Source organism: Perca fluviatilis, chromosome 2 (assembly GCF_010015445.1).
Source record: "Perca fluviatilis chromosome 2, GENO_Pfluv_1.0, whole genome shotgun sequence".
Lineage (NCBI taxonomy): Eukaryota > Metazoa > Chordata > Actinopteri > Perciformes > Percidae > Perca > Perca fluviatilis.
Window position 1 is genome coordinate 31,631,968 of NC_053113.1, and position 19,141 is coordinate 31,651,108.

At 38.7% G+C, this 19,141-nt stretch overlaps 1 protein-coding gene across 2 annotated transcripts; it reads right to left on the reverse strand.

The window, feature by feature from the left end:
• Positions 1-3,147: 3,147 nt before the first annotated feature.
• Positions 3,148-10,901, reverse strand: gpr184 (G protein-coupled receptor 184). 2 transcript variants are annotated; one of them, XM_039793105.1, is made up of 2 exons: positions 9,459-10,901; positions 3,148-7,020 (listed from the first exon to the last, which is right to left on the reverse strand). In XM_039793105.1, the coding sequence occupies exon 2, from the start codon at positions 6,963-6,965 to the stop codon at positions 5,928-5,930; it is 1,038 nt and encodes a 345-aa protein (XP_039649039.1). In that variant the 5' UTR covers positions 6,966-7,020; positions 9,459-10,901; the 3' UTR covers positions 3,148-5,927. The 2 variants fall into 2 exon arrangements, with proteins under 2 accessions (XP_039649039.1, XP_039649028.1); XM_039793094.1 differs by having other exon boundaries at positions 3,148-7,007; positions 9,459-10,900.
• Between the last annotated feature and the right edge of the window lie 8,240 nt (positions 10,902-19,141).

Genomic DNA, 19,141 nt, shown 5'->3' on the forward strand with positions numbered 1-19,141 from the left:
TAGCTGGCTAGCCAATGCTGCTGATGCCAAGCTACTGATGCCAACTGTCACCTTTTAACAATCAGATTACTTAACTGTTTCTTGCTTTGTTGCTCAATTGCCTTGGCTTTTCTCTCTAAGTGAACCTTGAGACTGCATTCTGTTCTACACAATTAGATTTTTTTCTCTGATGCTCTTTCGGAAAGTATCCGTAAGAGTTAGCCTAGTTTTTTTCTTAAAAGGTCTGTACCTGAAATACTGAGTGGGATTGCCCCCACATGGTTCTCAAAGACCATTCCTCAACACGTGGTGTACCGAAGATTTTTCACAGCAGCATGCACTAACATACACCCACAACCAGACCGGCTTTCAAAACAAAGAACAGAGAAATTTGGATTACACACACAGAGGGAGTGTGAATTAATTCTCTGCTCAGGGCGCCATCACTCTACTATATCTTTACATAGCAAATATTTGCTTGCTGCTATATTAATGCTGAATATCAAGTACAGCCCCTTTAAGAAGGGCAGTCAAGTTGTTTTAAATGTTTACCTTCCGCTACTGTAATGCCACGCACAATGTCAATCCAGTTAAAGCCCCTGCAACTTGGTTTGAAATATTTAGTATTTCTGTATGATATTGAATATAAATGACTATAAGCAGCTATTAAAGTTTAAGTTCACAAAAAAAAAAAACATCCTCAACAGACTCATTACTTTGTGGGTGCAGATTTGAGTGACAGTAGTGGTGAGATAAGCAAACCTCTTAACTGCCGTCACATTTGATTCAAATATTGCGACATCTTTGATTGATGCATGGCTTTTTTTTCGCTGAGCCCCGCCCGCTTTAAACCACTGAGAAGAGCACAGTGTTTCTCCCTCTGGACCTCGAATAGACATCTATGTTGGTGGTCTATGGGAAAAATGCTTTTTACCCCATTGCAGTACCACAAGTGGACACTGGGTCGGAAGGAATTAGCCTTGGACCACGACGCCCAGCTAACGGAAGCGTATGTTAGCCACAGTTAACTTAAACTGGCATGCACTGAGGGATAATATTTTGAACAAAAGATGTCTGTGTGAGGTTGGAATATAAAGGTCCCCACCGGAGCTCCGACTGCAGGTTGAAGGTGGTATAGTCTCGCTTTGCCAGACCTTCCTCCACAGTGCTGCGAAGGAGGGTCTGGCTAGTCCACCCAGCATTCTTGGATGGGAGACAAACATGCTCTAGTTTATTGGCATTTCTTTAAACCAAACACAATTGTGTTGGGCGGCGCTAAGCGGTGCCGCTGCAAAAATAGCCTCGGGAAGGACATGTGTACGTTCAAAAGTTGTTTTAGTCGTGCAACGGAAAACTCAGATTTGACAGATAGTATATCTAGCTGTCTGGATTTTCCCTTCAGAGATCTGAGAAAAGGTTAGCCATAGTCCTCATAAATTGACCGGAGTTTAAAATTCCAAAAAAATAAATAAACAGAAGGTAACGGATATCCGACTGAAACAGCGGCAACAGAGCAATCCCGGAAGTGGAATGTTGTGGATATAGACTAAAGATAGTAAAGAAGCTTTCCAAGACGCTGTGACAGCAGACTCTGATCTATGACTTGCCTACAGGCAATGTAACGTTTACATAAAGCCTAACTTAAAAATATTTATTAGAGACTATGTCCATATTTTATACAGTCTATGGCGGCAACATATCCAGCTGACTTTCTGAGGACAACATAGATTTTTCATTAGTTTCATTAGTGTAATGTCATATTGGACTCTAAAACAGAAGGAGACGTATCTTCATAATTTTTGTCTATAAGGACCAAAATAAACAAAGAACAGACATATTGTGCAATGTAATCAAAGCAAAATTATTGCACTGCGGATGTAAAAATCCAATAATACAGTATTATTATTCTGCCTCTCATAGTCATCAGTAACAAGCAGATGATGCCTTTATACTGAGCTGTCAGAAATCTTGCAATGCATAGTGCAAACGAAAGAAGAAGAAAACACACAAGAGGTATTTTTGCCCTATTTGGAACAATTTTTCTCGGCCACTTCAATTATTTGGATAAGGCTGAGAGCTGCACAAACAAAGCTCTCTAGAGTGAGGATTTAGACATGCTTTTCCCCTGGACTCCACTTGTCACTTAAAACACCTTAAATGATGTGCTGTGACAAGTTTTCCAAGTGAAGTTAGTGGAGTGAAAAGGTGTCAAATTAAAAGAAGATATTGAAAAAAAACTGAAGGCAATTATTTTGAGTAAACTGAACCATGAAATTATCACCATGACTGGATTTACTATGGATTTACACTGCAGCAATACCAAATATTGCTGCAGTGTAAATCCATAGTTCAGATATCATGAAGAGCATGCTAATCCTTAAAAAAAAAAAATGTAATCACACATTGTGATTTGTTTTGCAAATCACAATTATGCTTTGTTGTTATTTAAAACAATATATTGTTTTGATAAATGTATGTGGTTTATGGTAATTGGCCATATAACTGGCACTGATATATGTTGGTTTTCATGTTTCTTTATGTGTTTTTGAGCACGAAAATGAGAAAAACTAAAAAATAATTTTGTGGTTATGTCTGCTTTACTTAACCACTTGCATGTGCAAACACACTGCAAAGGCATACTTTATATTTAAGCAGGTGTATATGCCATGTTCAGTTTTTTTTAATTTCTGTCTGTGAATTAAAACTGTGGGGAGGAAAATTGTGTTTTTATTTTGTAACTTTTATCCTTACAACACATCCTAAATGTTAGCCTGAAAACTATTGCAAGTAGATTTTCTTTACTCTTCACCGATACATACATGAATGTGTGTGTGTGTGTGTGTGTGTGTGTGTGTGTGTGTGTGTGTGTGTGTGTGTGTGTGTGTGTGTGTGTGTGTGTGTGTGTGTGTGTGTGTATAATGCATATAATCTATTGCAATCCAGTACAACAGGTCAGCCACATATTTTACCTTTACACAGCAGTTAGATGTTAGTGTGGCGTTGTACTGGGCTGCATTATACTAAATTGTGTTGCTAACATTTTACCACCCTCTTGTTTGTAAATGGGGTGGGCAAAACGTACGAAACACTCACCATTCACCTGCCTAATAAAGTAGCCGTTATTATTGAACACATACTGTACAAGAAACACAAATGTACACTCACAAATCAAAGGTAAAACATTTATGACTTAGGTTTAAATAAGGTGATTCAATTCAACTGTGGCAGCCTGCATGACTGTAGTTACATTACACAGTGACAATTACATTTGTTTTGCAAATGAAATATCAAATCTAATGATAAACTACTTTGGGACTTTTAGGATTTAGACAAATTGAGTTTGATATAATTAAGACTCAGTGTTTCATTTAAGACACACTTAACAACACAGCGGGCAACAGGAGAGCAACAATTTAAATATTAATTAGAAGGGATTGCTCATCATGGAAGGGGAAATAAAAAATTACTTTATATTGAGTGCTGTTTTGTATGTGTCACAATACTCACATCAACGCTATAATAACTTAGCTAAGAATAGCTTTAATGCATTTAGACCAACAATGCGTTTTGAGTTGGAACAGCTAATCGATGAAACCATATTGATTTTCCGGAGTCTGGCTACAGCCTGAGATAGCTCATCAAAAGCTGAGTCTAGGGAAAAAGACCTGTAATATCTTGGGTCTAATACCACTGGATGATGGACTGCAGCTTTGGATAATTTATTTAAACTTGACTATGTTTTTTATCATTTGCAAATATGGAATCCAATCACTTTTTCAAGTAGTGCTTGTTCAAATTGCCTCAAACTTTGACTGGAAAGAGTACTGAGGTGAAATAATCGAGTAAGGGAGGGAAGGACATCTTTTGGGAACCTCTCGTGAATTTATATAATTTTTTTCTTCTTTTTTTTTTTCACTTAACTGTCCACGAAGCAAAGCTGTCTCTTGACCTGATGAAACCCCAGAATCTGATGTGGCAGATGAATCGTTCCCAGCCGTGGCTTGTTTTGCAAGGCTAGCATTATTCTATATTTTCCTTTTTGTCAAGAAATCCCACGAGCGGACCGAAACTAAAAATGCATTAGAATTTCCCTAAACTGTCTGTGGCCCATTTGTTCCTGAACACGTAAAACCTGAAAGGTCACAAATATGTACATTCTTAAAACAGGTGGGCACTGTAGTTTTTTAGAAAACATTACTCAACAGGAGTAAATCTTGCATTTGTTATTAGGACTATTTTCAGCGGGGGATTAACACATACTATGCTCTAGTAAGTGTTTCTGGCAGCAGGCTAATTTATGTGGAATTGACTCAAAATAAACTACATTGCCCATGTTCATGATAATGAAGGAACACGTTTCTTGCTCATGGCTCATTAATGATGGTTTTTTTTTAAATAGTTTTTGGAAAACAACAGAGGCATAGAGGAATAAGGCATATCAGGCCTTGACTACACATATTACACTACACTACTACACTTGTATAGTATGTATTCATTCATTGGGTTTGGTCTTTTTATGGGATTTGTTGAAAATAAGAATAATAAAGAATTTACTAACCATATCCTTCAAGTATTTAACATTGAGCAACAATGAGCTTGAGGGCAACCCAGTCCCCCTAAAAGAAAGTCACAGTTTGAAAGAAAGTTATGCCACTCGTATTTTATCAATATAATAAGGAAACATTTTAATGAAAGATGCAAAATGTTCACTTGCAACATATTTCATTTGTTTTACTACATTATCCCTGCTCATCATGGACTGCAAAAGAAATATTGCCAGTTAACATAATCCAGGCAGCAGTCACATTTCCACTAAAGCGTACTGCACTAAAATAAAATATTTTAGTATTATATGAGTGGGATTTTCAGGAGACAGCTGTATATGCTATATACACCCTGTCTCCATATACTGACTAATGACTCAGCAGTAAAGGCTTTTAAAGGAAAGAACATGTTGAACAAACCTTAACAACCTCAGGGTTCATGCTGGTTATGTGCCAAGTGCCTAGTTGGTGATGTATCGATATGCACTATAGCACTATTGATGGATGAGAGAGCCACTGTATGAATAATGGATCAAATACAAAACAAAGCCATAACAGTATGTTGTCAATTCACTTTCTCCCTCCCTCTTTCTTTTTTCTATACCTGTCTTCTATACCTGTCTTTTTCACCTTTTTTAGACATTTTGGCGAATACTCTCACACAAACGCACACACGCATGGGCTTATTATTTCCTAAGGCCTTCCATCCCTGTGGAAATGTATAAAATACGTACTGCAAATTGATCATCAAGTTTTCTTCATAAACAACCTAAAAGTCGAGTTTGAGCATCTGCTCAAACAACTGGTTTATTTTTTTTTACATTCAACATGTTCCATTGACGGTTAGACAATAAAGGCACAAGGTCATGCTAATAAATGCCTTCTTTGTGGCACTTTTAGCTATACCAGGGTCAATCATGCAATCACAATCACAAAATCCTTGAATAGATTGGAAAGAAGGCACAAGTGCTCTTCAACTCCAGCACTGTCCAGCTACAAACCAGAAGTGCCACTGAAGAACTCTTGGGAAAGCAGAACCTACCTGGGAATACAATCCAATTACAGCTGAGATGTTACTCAACCCACTCCTCTACTCTGTGCAGGATATGAGGAAGAAAAAGAAAAAAATAGCGACAATGTGGTTCTCTCAAAGAATGTTTGATTGTCTGTACACAAAGGGTTGATTATGGGATGTAAATATTTCTGCTTCTTATTCGCTAACTCTGAAAATGCAGACTTGCATTTAAACAGCCACAAACCAGACTCAATGTCATTGTAAAGGGTCACCCCTCAATGATCTGATGAAAAAACAAAACAGCGACAGTATTTTGCATAATCGTGTATGCACATACACACACATGCAAATGCACAGGTGCACTTATCCACCCAAATACAGCTTACTTGTCATATTAAGTTAGTATTAGACTTTCCTCTGTTGTTTGAAGTAAAAGTACAGTTCCCTGCCTGTGTCACTTTACGCCTCCTCCAGCACAGTTTCACCTCCTCCTGGACTCCATTACTGACCAACACATACAGCACAGGGTCCACCACGCAGTTCAGACTGGACAGTGCCAGCGTACATGAGAATAAAAAGTGCATTTTTTGTTCAAACTGGCAGTAACTTCCTTGGGGATCTAGTTTGTCATCACTGTAGAAGACTAGTGACCGTATGAGCAGGAGAATGTGATATGGAGCAAAGCAAATTGAGAAGATCCCAATCACCCCAAAGGACAGCAGGCGGACCTTCCTCTTCGCCTGGGCGCTCAGGCCGGGACTCTGGCCCACAGTGGCCAGCACCCTCCAGTAGCTCACTGCCAACACGTGCAGGGGCAGCAGGAAGCCAATGCCCACTCTGAGCAGGTTGAACAGGGCGACAGGTTTCTGCATGGGGTAAGTCTCATAACAACGGTCATTGTTGTTTTCTTCATCATGGGGGTCAGCGAGATTGTCATATACCAGTACCATGATGTGTAGCGCCATCACTACAACATAAACAGTGGCACACTGTGCCCAGGCGTAGCATGATGTACGGTGGGTCTTGAAGCGGAGTGGGTAGGTGACCACTAGGCAGCGGTCCACGGAGATACAGCAGAGGAGGTAGATGCTGATATACATGTTGGAGTAGTAGAAGAAGCCAGCTATGCCGCAGGAGATAGCACCTAGCTTCCAGTGGTGGTCCTGCATGTAATAATTGATCCAAAGGGGCATAGTGAAGATGAATAACATATCGGAGAGGGACAGGTTGAGCAGGAAGATGCCCAAAACATTTTGCCGCCGCACTTGTTGGCAAATGGGGCCCAGGGTCAGCACGTTGAAGATCAAACCAAAGATAAAAGCCAGGATGTAAATAGACATCAGGAAGTCACTAATGGCGCTCTGGCCAATTTGAACACACATAGTTGAGTTTATGGTTGTTGCTGGTGGTGTGACTGTGACGTTCATTGTTCCTTTAGTTTTCTTTCACTTTCCTGGTTAGAAATTCACCTGTAAAAAAAGACTTTCACATTCAGAGTTTGTCAGTTTGACTGAGTAAAAGTGACACAGGCAACATGAGCTTACTCAATACCATAAAAAATTCATAGTACAGCTTGGACATTTTGTATCCCCCATCCTATTTCGTGGTTCAACGAGCTAAAGAGATAAAATCATTTGGTTTTCCTCTGATATTTCTGAATATGAGGTAGTTAGGCTCTGGTGCTTAGGCAGAGAGTCGAATTCCCCCCCTAGAGAAGATACAGGCTTAGTCATTCTCCCTGACGATAACAGTTTGCACCCACGGTACAAACAGAAACTGTGATTGCCAAAATCCCCTCCTTATTGCTTCAACTGCTCTGTGTGGCAAAAAGGTCATGCATTTTCCTTTATAAATGACTCCGCTCTAGCCAATCACATCATTTTATGTAATGACACAGCTACATTTGGTAACACTTTATAATAACCATCACTAATAAATGGTAAATTGATAGTTAATTAATCTTTAGTTAATAGATATTTTAGTGTTAAAAGACAATGAAATTATGATTTATAATTTTCTTTTTTACTCATTATTAATAATGTTATAATTAATGTTATTTTATCATTAGTTTAGTGTCACATACACAAATAAGTTTATAACTTCAGATAGATAGGTAATACTTTGGCAGTGGTTAATAATTGTTTTATAAACTGTCTAAAAACATTATCTGAATGCTATTATAAAGTTGCAACTAATAAGGTAATAATTAATAAATGGTTTATAAAGCATCAAGTAACATTAATTTGGCCCCAGATCTTTATTTGGCGATCTAATAAAAGAGATGATTATGTTATTATTTGAGCACTGATAATAGCTATCTAAATAATGTTTATAGATGCTTTGCAGTCTTTATTAACCATTAACAAGGTATTATTGTCTTCAGATGCAACTTTACATTAGACATCCAAATTATGTTTACAGATGGTTCTCAAACGATTTCTTAATCATTTACAAAAAGTTAATATAATATATAAAATGTTTTGATGTGAACAACAATAAACTTTTAAAATAACATAAATTAAAGCATAACTAATAATTAGTAAAACGTATTAATTATCAATTTGTTGTTAGTTAACAGTAAAATAACTATCAATTTACCATTTATTAGCGATGGTTATTATAAAGTGTTACCCTACATTTCATCATTGAAGATTTTTATGTCTCTCTCTGAGATTGCATTAGGAAAGGAAACCTCTGTTCTCTATATTGTGTCTATTTTTCTGCATTACAGTGCCATTCTTTGATATTTGTTTCTTCTCTACCTTCTGTTCTATCGCTTAGGCTTGGCCCAGCAGTGTTTATAGGCTCAGGAAGCAACTAATGCCATTAGCGTCTGGACAGAGATAGGCTCTCCAATCCAAACTTAATAATGGAGAAGCCATTTAGAGTCGGACCATCTTTAGTGAACGATAATGTTTCCCCTCGTGTGTGTGTGTGTGAGTCTTTGTGTGTATGTGTGCAGGTGCGTGCATGTGTAAATGGGTTTGATTAAATAATTTATTCATAGGATTTGTTAAATAATGTGGGTTGGGAAACTAGACTGACTGTCATCTCGGAAAGTTTTGCTCTTAAATCTGATACCGTTTCTAAAAATGTTCATTGGCTGTTGTTTAGTCATCTGTCTGGTTGCTAACCATACATTTTCCCCTCTTACTAACAATGGGCCTAAAAACTGAATAGTTGGTTCTACTTACATTCTTTCATCTATGCTTTTTACAATTAATGTGGGTTCTTGTTTTCACATGTAAAGCATTGTTTCTATTTTATGACATAAGCCTAACACATTACACAGCTGGTCCAAGCTTCAGTCTGTCCTTTCATCCATCTGAGCCAACTATGTGTTTGTTTGTATTATAAATGGAACTAAGCCTGGTTCTTATTACACAGCCTTGTCACCAGTGAGGCTTTCAAAGAGCGGTATTGTGCACATGCCAAATCTTCTTTTCCAAGAAAAAAGGAAACATTATTTATTTTAAGTTTTATAGCTTGCCTCCCTAATACCAAAGCTGTTTCAAAGGTATCACAGTCCAGCTGTGCAATATATTCCTGTTATTTTCCACTATTTCTTCTTGTCAAGCTGTTCTCCTCTGCACTCTCCAGCCTGTTGAGATCAGCACTTGTGGGAGAACCACAGAAAACATTCAACCCTGCAGAGAATCAACATTTCTAGACTAATTATTTTTGCTATTCTGACTCACACAGCCTTGAGCATGCCGCTGACAACAGTCCACATGGGATGAAAATAAAACAAGCAAAGAATCTGAGGTTTCAAACTAAATGAAGACCTTAAACACCCTGTTCGCAAAACAATAAAAAAAAAAAAATACCTCACTCTGTTAACCTTTTCAGTGTTACTTTTTGTGTCCAGTATAATTTCCAGACATCTTAAACCCAGAATTGACAATTATTGATGACCTCACCTGATGTTTTGAGAGAGATGAGTCTTGATTGTAAAACAAAGCTGTCCAGTGGGTGAAGAGTTTCAGACACATTCGAGAGCTGCGTCAAGTTTGGCAGAGTTCAGTCCAGGTGGGTCAGAGGACAAGCTTCAGAAGAGACTCTTCAGAGCTGCTCACATGCAGCCGAGCCACTACAGTCCCACATTATACTCTTAAATGATTACTACAATAGATGATTATCAGCCAATATAATAAAATATAACTACAGTGTTTTTTCTCTCTGTTGACTGTCTGGTTCTGGTTAAGATGACTTGCCATTGACAGCGGTGAAGGGATGAGACGAAATACAAAAAGGGGAAGACATGTAGGAGGAGGGAGGGAGTTTTTGCACACGTGCACAGAGGAAGTAGCTTTATGGGTGGGGAGAAACACCACACTGTTATGGACCACATCCTCAGACAAAGAAAAAAATGGTCCTCTATCAGTGTGTTGTGAGTTCTGTATTCAAGAGAAGTTGAAATTCTGGGGCAGACAACCACAAGGCATGCTACATACCTGAATTCCCCCATTAAACTTTCACATTGATTTGAGTCTTTTCCTAGTGTAACCAGTGTAAATAGGTATCATAATGGGGATATTTTCACTTCTTCAGAACAGCTTTCCCCTCAGTTTAAATTCCTTTTGACGCAGAGTTAGGCTAATCAACTTCAATATGACTCAGTGTAAAAAAAAGTGAAGTACTTCAACCGTTCCACTGCTAAACACAAAAAAGCTTCAAGTTAAGAAGTGAGCTGAGCCTGATTTATATGTTGTAAGCTCTGTACCAGGCAGTGTTTTGAACAGTGTGGTTATCAGAAACAGTAACAACCCTATGCCAGTGCAATATCCAAGGCTCTTTTTATGTTTATCAAAAGAATCTGTGAAGGAAGCCTGCAGCCGATCTGTTAATGTGTTGAGTAAACATTTACACCAGCTGTGAATGTAGTGTATTTTCCTACAAGCAAGAATGCATACCTACGGTCCACTATACAGACTTAACAGAGAGGGAAAGAGGAAGATTAGAAGTAGCAAATACTTAATATTTGCCAATGGCAGTAAAATATTCCAAAATGGGCTTTCTAACCTCACCACCCTTCCACTACATCACCTTTTTCTGCTTCCATAGAGGCCAAGAGAGTCTGAGAATGAAAATGCAAAAAAAACAGGTTAGTAAATGTGTTTGTGGGTACCTATACTAGTTCAGCTGGCAGTTTAGCTTATTATAACTGTAATATTAACTTTAATGGATAACGCCACATGATTTAGTCGAAACATTGAAGGGGTGATAAAATGCAAACCCGAGTTTACCTTGTCATAGTTGAATAACGACAGTTCAATGGGTATAATGGGCATACAGAGAACCTCAAAGTCCCATTGACACCTCCTTCCTATGCAGTGTTGGGGACGTTACTTTTAAAAAGTAGTTTGCTCGTTACTCGTTACTTCTTAAAAAAGTAATCCTTTACTTTACTTAGTTACTCCCTATGGAAAGTAACTTTTTACTTTACTCGTTACTTTTAAAAGCAGGTGTCTCTGGAAGAGACTGCGAATCCCAACAAAGCTAATAGTTGATGTCAACTCGGTGGCTGTACCTTATTTGGCTCTGGTCTGTACCTTTGTCACGCCCCAAAATTTACATACAGACTACTGGTCTGAGACCAGCTGGTGTTCCGAATGTAGGTCACTTAGATCTCAGACACTTGTTTAGCTCTCTGCTCTGTGTACTTCCACGGGAATTACAAAGAAGAAAGTTTGGAAGTTTTTTCAAGGATATTGAAAATGAACCACGAACGTAAATGCAGTGTTCCAGGCTGTACAGAGAATGCTGGCACTTTTCACATTTCATTGCAAGCTGCTGGTCGTGGTGCTCAGGTAAGAGGTAGTTGGTGGTTCAGTTACCCCAGAAAACGTGACTGTGTGCTGGGTAGAGAGCACCGCGAGCTGCAGGTCGTGGTACTCCATCATGTCAGCGGTAGTTGGTGGTCTAGTTACCGGGGAACTACGAGTGTGGCAGGCATGTTCCCTGATATTAATAAATTAAGTTATGTTTTCATTTATATTGCAATGTAAATAATACATAATGTATAAATAATACACTTAACACTTACAGTACATTTAACAGTACGCAGAGTACCCAACCAATGTTACATAACCTATTCGGAGACCTTAAGGAACAGGAAGGAAGGAAAACGCCCCCCACCCTCCTTTGTGATTTAGCATGGATAAATGCTAGCACCGCGGGAAACCAAGGAACGTTAATGGGCCATTTCCCACATTGCTGCACAATCCTGCAGTAGAAGAAATGGATGACAAAATACATAGTCCTCTTTTAATGAAAAATGCTGAAGTTCAGCTGAAATTAGTATAAGGTTTTAGCAGTCTGTGTTGTTCAAATCATGTGGGTATTTTTAGTACAAATAATTTTTTTTTGCTTCCCCTGATTGTGTTTCCTTGCTGACCTGTGGCATGGGATTATAAAAGGAAACATTATGAACTTAAAAGACTATAACTCTCGGGGGGGGACATATCAAAGTGTGGGGTCTGGGTGTCCTCCCCCAGGGTTATAAGACTTCATTTCCTGTATTCTGATAAACTTTTATGCACCAATTTATGTTGGGAATACCTTCATTTATCCTATGAGAAGGAAAACACAAATGGCATTCAAAAAATATCAAAAATATAATGGAATATAAAGCAGTAAGAGGCTTTGACATCAGGGACCTAAGCCTGGATCACAAAACTTGACCCCAAAGCAACGAGGACAAAATAAAATAGGCTATGTATATTTGTCTTAAATGTGCGGTGAATGGAGGACACTGGCGTTAGTGTAGGCGAAGCATTTGGGCCCCGGCCGCTACCCACACACAACTCACTGTGCTCAGCGGGTCGATGAAAGATGAGAAAAGTCTCTCTGCATGTTCTGAAGTGTTAATTTAGTTTGCTGTCACATTACTCAACCCCGTATTTGTGAATACAAATATCTGAAGTCAAAGTTATGTCACAAAACTATGTTGTTGCGTATCATTGCACATTTTTAAGAGGGTATATGGAAATCCTGGAGATTTCTTAGTGGGTATACTGCGTATACCTGCGTATCACGTAGACTACACCACTGCTCTTTAGGATGATGGATATACTGTTTGAAAGTCTGTTATTCCAAAATGCTCCGGATTCCTTTGTTGTGCTGTACACAAAAATACATGATAACAACCCTTTGCATTACAATTTCCGGCTACAACAACTGTTTATTGCCATAAAAAATGCTTTATTTATTGTCATTTTGCATGCTTGCTGATTCAGTACCAAACCTGCCCAAACTTCTGGCTACATTGCTTTTGAAGGTAACATAACATTTTATAGACTCTAAATTGCCCTTAGGTATGAAGGAAAGCTTCAAGGTTACACACCGCTAGGATCTGCAACCCTGAATAGAATAAGTGGTTACAGATAATGGATGGATAGCATTTTTAGCAAGACTGCACTCAGACCCCAGAAGGTCAATCACCTCACTGTACAGTATGTTCCTCTTTAAAAGGAAAGCTTTCACATGAAAGCGGAGTTGACATTTGAAAAGCACAACTTGAAAGTTGAGATTTTGGGATAGGTCTTAGTTCAAGATTTGTGAAGTGTGCTGACATTTTTATGGCTGAGCCTGTAGAGTTTCTGAGTGTTTCTCATCTTCTCTATTTTTCATTCCTAATCATTACATTTTCAAGTAGAAAATGAATCGTCTTCACCAGTAATACAAAAAAAATCCCCTGTGAGAGAAAAGTAATACTGAACAGAAAAATAAACAGAAATAGCAAATTTTCAATGCAAATATAATTTTACAAATGCATTTATTAATAAAGAAAAGTATTACCTGCTTGGTCTATTTTTTGGTTTTGTAAATTTGTAGGGAATTGTTATTCGTATAATGGACCATATAAGTGTCTCTTTATCCAGCCAACGATTTTGTTAATATGATACCATTAACTTCTTAATTTTGGGATTAAAGGGGTGATATAATGCAAAACCTTGTCATAGTTGCATAATGACAGTTTAGTGGTTAACTAGGACATGCGTAGAACCTCTAAATCCCATTGACACCTCTTTTCTCTGCAAATCTCACTATTTGAAACTGCCTCTGAAAACGGGCGAATCTCAACGAGCCCCATAGTTGACGTCAACTATTGCGGCTCCTCCTCATTTGGCTCTAGTCTGTGTTTGTCACGCCCCAACATTTGCATAGGCTACACAACTGACCTGAGATCAGTTAGTCTTCTGAATCTAGGTCGTGCAGATCTCAGAAATTGTATACATTGTTCATATGCTATTTTACCATTAAATTCACTTCTGAGACTTTTTATGTGAGAAATCAACTATGTAGAGGTCAAATATCGTTTCGAAAATTGATTCTTATTGCAAATTTTGACTTGTGACCAAGCTCTGCCTGTGTTCTGCTCCGGCCTGCCTTTTAAGGCCTGCGTGAGCTATTACTCCTCGCAAAGTCTACCAAAGCACCGTTTGGGCTAATGAACTACAAAACGTGCTCGACAGCTCCAGCCTGCAACACCATAAAATAATAATGCATTAATAGCCTGCGGAGACTATCAATGAGAGCTAGCTAGCCTCTTATAATTCCTCTCGAATTCACAAAAATTCATTAACTTGAAATCGGACACTGTTATTGCTTAATAAAACATTTAGTTAGATGTTGTATAAGTGGCGTGCGAAATTCAAACTGTAAATATACTCAAATTACGACCAAAAATGAAGCTAACTAGCTGCAATCTGTACACATAGGATTGAAGGGACAGTCGCAAGATAACAAAACCCTTACAGCTCACAAATATTCATTAACTTGAAATCGGACACCGTCGCTACTGGGACTGAAATTCAGCCGGGACTTTAAGACGGAGAGGCCTTTTACGAAAGTGCCCTTGGTGCACAAGCAGAAGGTTTTGCAGTTATTTTAATTCTAATAGTGTTTTTATGGTATAAAGAGAATCAGATTACGCTGAAGACCTTCAAGAAACTTTAGGATGACACCTGCCTCCTCAGGTTGTATAAGCAAGTCACCACTGCACTGAACACAACCAGGTCAGCAAAACCTAATCTCCAACACATAAGTCACAGTATACTGCTAACTACCAGCATGTCATGTGCACAGTGGTTGGAAGTGATGGACCCTGCCTCTGCTTACTGATTGTGCAGCTACATATCATATGCATGAGAAAACATCAGTTATAAATATGACTAAGAATAAAACATTTTCTAATTCAATCTGTGCTTCAGTCAAGTTATTATCTAGTATGTGGAACTATTGGCATTTTATCCATATATAAATATCTGATTGATTGATATGCCTAATATGATTGCCTACCCAGCCCTGCACACTGCCCTCTACCTGTCTGTTTCCTTCTCTTCCTCTCTCCTCCTCCTCTCTCCTCCTGATAGAGTGTAGTGTGCAACAATGAAAATAAAACAATTAGCTTACAAAGCAAACATTTGAACAAAACACTCAGGTATACAGCCTAAACTCCTAAAACCTAAACTGTCCTACCTCACATCACAAATCCAACCTGACTGAAAGTAACTCTTTTCGCCTTAAGTTTGACCAATCGGATGTCAGGAAAACGGATCAGTCCAAGTTAGAGGGGCCCCACCCCCCAACTTGAAGTATGTTTTGGTCTAAACACACACACACACACCACACAACACAGCTCGCTGCAGCGAAACCCGGCCAGGCGGTCGCGTATGAAAAAAAAAGAAAAATGTATTGAAAAATGTAAAAACGTTACCACCGGCCAGTTCGGCAAATCCCGCCGTTCGATTGTTCCGGTATTCCCGATGGCCAATCCGCCCTGGACACCGTTGTTAGCTTGTTAGACATTTAGGTATATGTTGTATAGCTAAGTGGCGTGACATGTGTGTAGTAACATGTGGTAAGAGATTGCTGGTGTTACAAGCTCGCTGACCGCGCTCACACACGGGCCATTTAGCTAGCAGGAAGAGAGGAGTTGCAGGCCCTGGAGATCTGCCCGTTCCGCCCAAACGGATGATTTATGCGTGCGGAGCTCAAACAAGCTCACAGCAGGCCGGGGTCTGTGGAGGAAGGCAGGCCGGGCGGCGAGGCAGCAATACAGGCAGCTGAACTCCGACACACAGTTTTACCAAATTTGCAATTAGCCATCCATTTTCGTAAAACGGCCCATATTTCAGCTTTATATAGTTGATTTCGCTAAAAAGTCTCAGAAGTGAATTTGGTCTGGAATATGAGATTCTGTCGCGTTTCTAATGTGTGAGTACTGGGGATTCGCTCAACCAATCAGCACGCGACCTCTAATGCGTGGGTATGACGATTCGCTCAACCAATCAGCGCGTCTCTACGTGTGGTAAGCGGGCTAAAGCCTTTATAGTTGTCGTGGCTCCATGAGCTCTCACCGTAGCTAAAAGGGCCTGATTTTATACTTGTGGTGGTGTGTGCGTCGAGCTGCGTGTGTGTGTGGGAGTGTGTGGTAGAGAAGTGAGAGAGTGCCGGCGATACCTGAGCTCGGGCGGTAGCGACTCTAGAGTCATAGTGAGAGAAACAAAGTGTCTCCTCTGTGCTTTCGACTACAGTAAATAGTAGAGGAAGAACCCCTTTCATTTGTTAATAAAACCAAAAAGTGGAAATGCAACCTACCAAGCCACGCCGAGCTACTGCTGCTGCGGCTGTAGTTACATTTTCGAGGGTCGTCAGGCTATGGCGTGGGGCCGGTGCGAGAGGGGCGTACGCCGGACCTGCCGTCGTGCACAACTGTAAAATGGCCTTAGGGCTCAACCAAGCAGCGCGCAGCTCATCTAAATATTCATGACCATACCATATTTGGAAGAAAAGCTCTTGTTACAAATAGGGCCAAAACACAGGGATGCATAAGGGCCAATAAAATATCAACCAGGCCATTTTCAGCCCATCTAATGTTACATAACCCATTAGGAGACCATAAGGAACAGTGTGAAATACCCTATATAATCATTCTATCACCCCTTTAAGTATTGAATACCTTCCACTGATTTTTCACAAAGTTCTAATTTAGTTTTTGCAAAGAAAGACTTGTGTGATGTATAAGAGTTCTTGTCTACCTTTTGGCTTTGCATCTGTCTAACAACCGGAAATCCTCTGCAATTTTCTGTAATTTTGCTAATTGTTTTACCCTGTTGAGTTATTCCCTATTCAAAATGCATTATGTGTTAGTGCAAGGGCAACCTCAGCAGCTGGCATAGCCTTTTAGTGTACTTCCTGCAAACTGCAGGTCAATTGTTCTGCAGTCATACCAGCTGATGAGGAAAGTGCAATCAGAATTTGCGATCGTGTTACACGATTACAGAAAAACATTTCCAGACCTAACAAGGTTTTTGTTTTGTAGGTTTACTGACGGTTTTGATGTTATCTCAGGAAGCAGGATTACTGAGCTGAGCTGACTTGATAATGGCAACAAGTAAAAACCCTAAAAAACCTTTTTTACTTCATTCCACATACCAAATTTGGGAGGGTTTTCAACACACTCTTTTAATTTTATGTAATTTCCACTGAAACAAGACAAAATATTACACAAAACAGAGACATTTAGTGAGTAGTATAGATCGATGGTTTGAATTATTTCATTTTAAGATTTTAACCTATTACGTAATGATAAAACATTTCCTCAGAGTAGGATGACAAAACACTGGCTGTGGAAATAAAGTCATTATTAGAAGAATAGAAAATTAATATGAATACTGTTTTAATTTAAATGTTTTTATTTGTCTTAAAAGTTCATTGTGGTGTTATTCTATAAAACCAACAATAAAATGATCATACTATGCATAGCCAAAGCCTGAAATATCTTATTCCTCTGTTGCAGTGGGTCCAAAAACTATTCAAAACACATCAATGAGTGCTAGATGACATGGTCCTTCATTAAATCAATCCAAATTTGACCAAATTTAAGGATAATTAGGATGTGGGAACCTGGGGAAGCCCAAGTCTTCCAGGTTACATTAACGATCCCCCTGCGGAGTCAGCAGAGGCGAATCACAGCAAACACAAGACACTGCAGAGGTGGTCACACCCACGTACAACTTTCTGCTGCTAGGAATATTCACTAAAGCACCAAATGTGAATTAATCCACTGCTGAAAATAGTCCCCATCAAATTTGCTCTTTACTCCTGTCTGAGTAGCACTTAGTAATAAAGTAGTAGTAAAAAACTAGTGTCCAGCTGTATTTTAAATTTACTATTTTTTTATTAAACTATATATTTTGTGTCTTATTTTTAACATTTAAGTCTTCATGATGGGGACCAATGGGCTGAGAGCAATTAGGATAGGAAAGTATCATATTGTATTAGAGAGACAGACTGATACATTGTTGGTTATGGTCTTTTCATGAGATTTTTTTTACAATAACTAGGGCTGGGCAAGTTAACGCGTTATTGTCGCGTTAACTCATTAATTAATTAACGCTGACAATTATTTTATCGCGCATTAACGCATTTTTATTATTTCTTTTTTTTATTATTGTAAAAGTCTGCTGACTGCTGCCGCGCTTACAGGAACTGGAAAAGAAAAGAACTGGCGGATAAACAAACCAACAAACATAGAGAAGGGTACGGAACTTTTACATGGGCATTTTAATTTAAAAGTTCTTCCAGACGGCGCAGTCGACAGAACCAAAGTTATTTGTAACCACTGCAAAGTTGAATTTTCTTATCACCGGAGTACTTCCATTCTGAAATATATCACCTAAATGCAATACACACAGTTGATACCAGCAAATCATTCAACGCAACAAACAGTGGCGCGTCGGCAGGCTACGTTAGATGCAGCATGTGGGAGAAGTATAGATAAACAAAGGCAAGAGAAGCTAACGAATGCCATAGCGAAGTGGATAGCTACAGACTGCAGGCCCATTAGTGTTGTGGAGGACGTCGGTCTGAGAAACATTCTGAGCAACAAATGACGGCAGGTATGAGATTCCCTCAAGACGCACCATCACAAGAAGAATACACAAGTTGTATGAGAAGGAGAGGACGACTGTTGGTCTCACTGGGGACTACTGGACACCTAACCATAATTACCTCAGAGTTAGAGTTTTAATGTTATGATTGTGACTCAGGATTTTGTGGGCATTTTTATATATATATATATATATATATATATATATATATATAACAAACAGGATAACAAGAATGCCCTGGCAGCTCTTTCTCGCTCTTCTTCAGTCATCTTTGTTGTGAAGGCATACTTAAGCACACAAAACTAACATTAGGCATTAAGCTTTAATTTTGTATTTGCTTTGATTACATTGTTTAAGTTGAGATTTAAACTAAATATTTTATTTAACTGTTACTGTATAAACAAAATGCTGATGTTAAGTGTTTGCAGAACAAATGTTATGGCACTTTTGTTTATATGGCAGAACATTTAAAATAAAATTGCGCTATACACTACTTTTGAATTCATTATTGGATATTGAGTATAACAATGTGATTAATCACGATTTATCACGATTTATCAGGGAAATCATGTGATTAATCGCAATTAAAACTTTTAATCGTTGCCCAGCCCTAACAATAACAGAAACATCTAATTTGACTGAGTGTACACTTTTTGATGAGTAAACATTCTTTGTGTTTACGTATATTACAAATGCTACAATCT

Coding starts and splice junctions, on each gene's coding strand:
- gpr184 (XM_039793105.1), bottom strand. CDS start 6,965: ATGAACGTCACAGTCACACCACCAGCAACAACCATAAACTCAACTATG.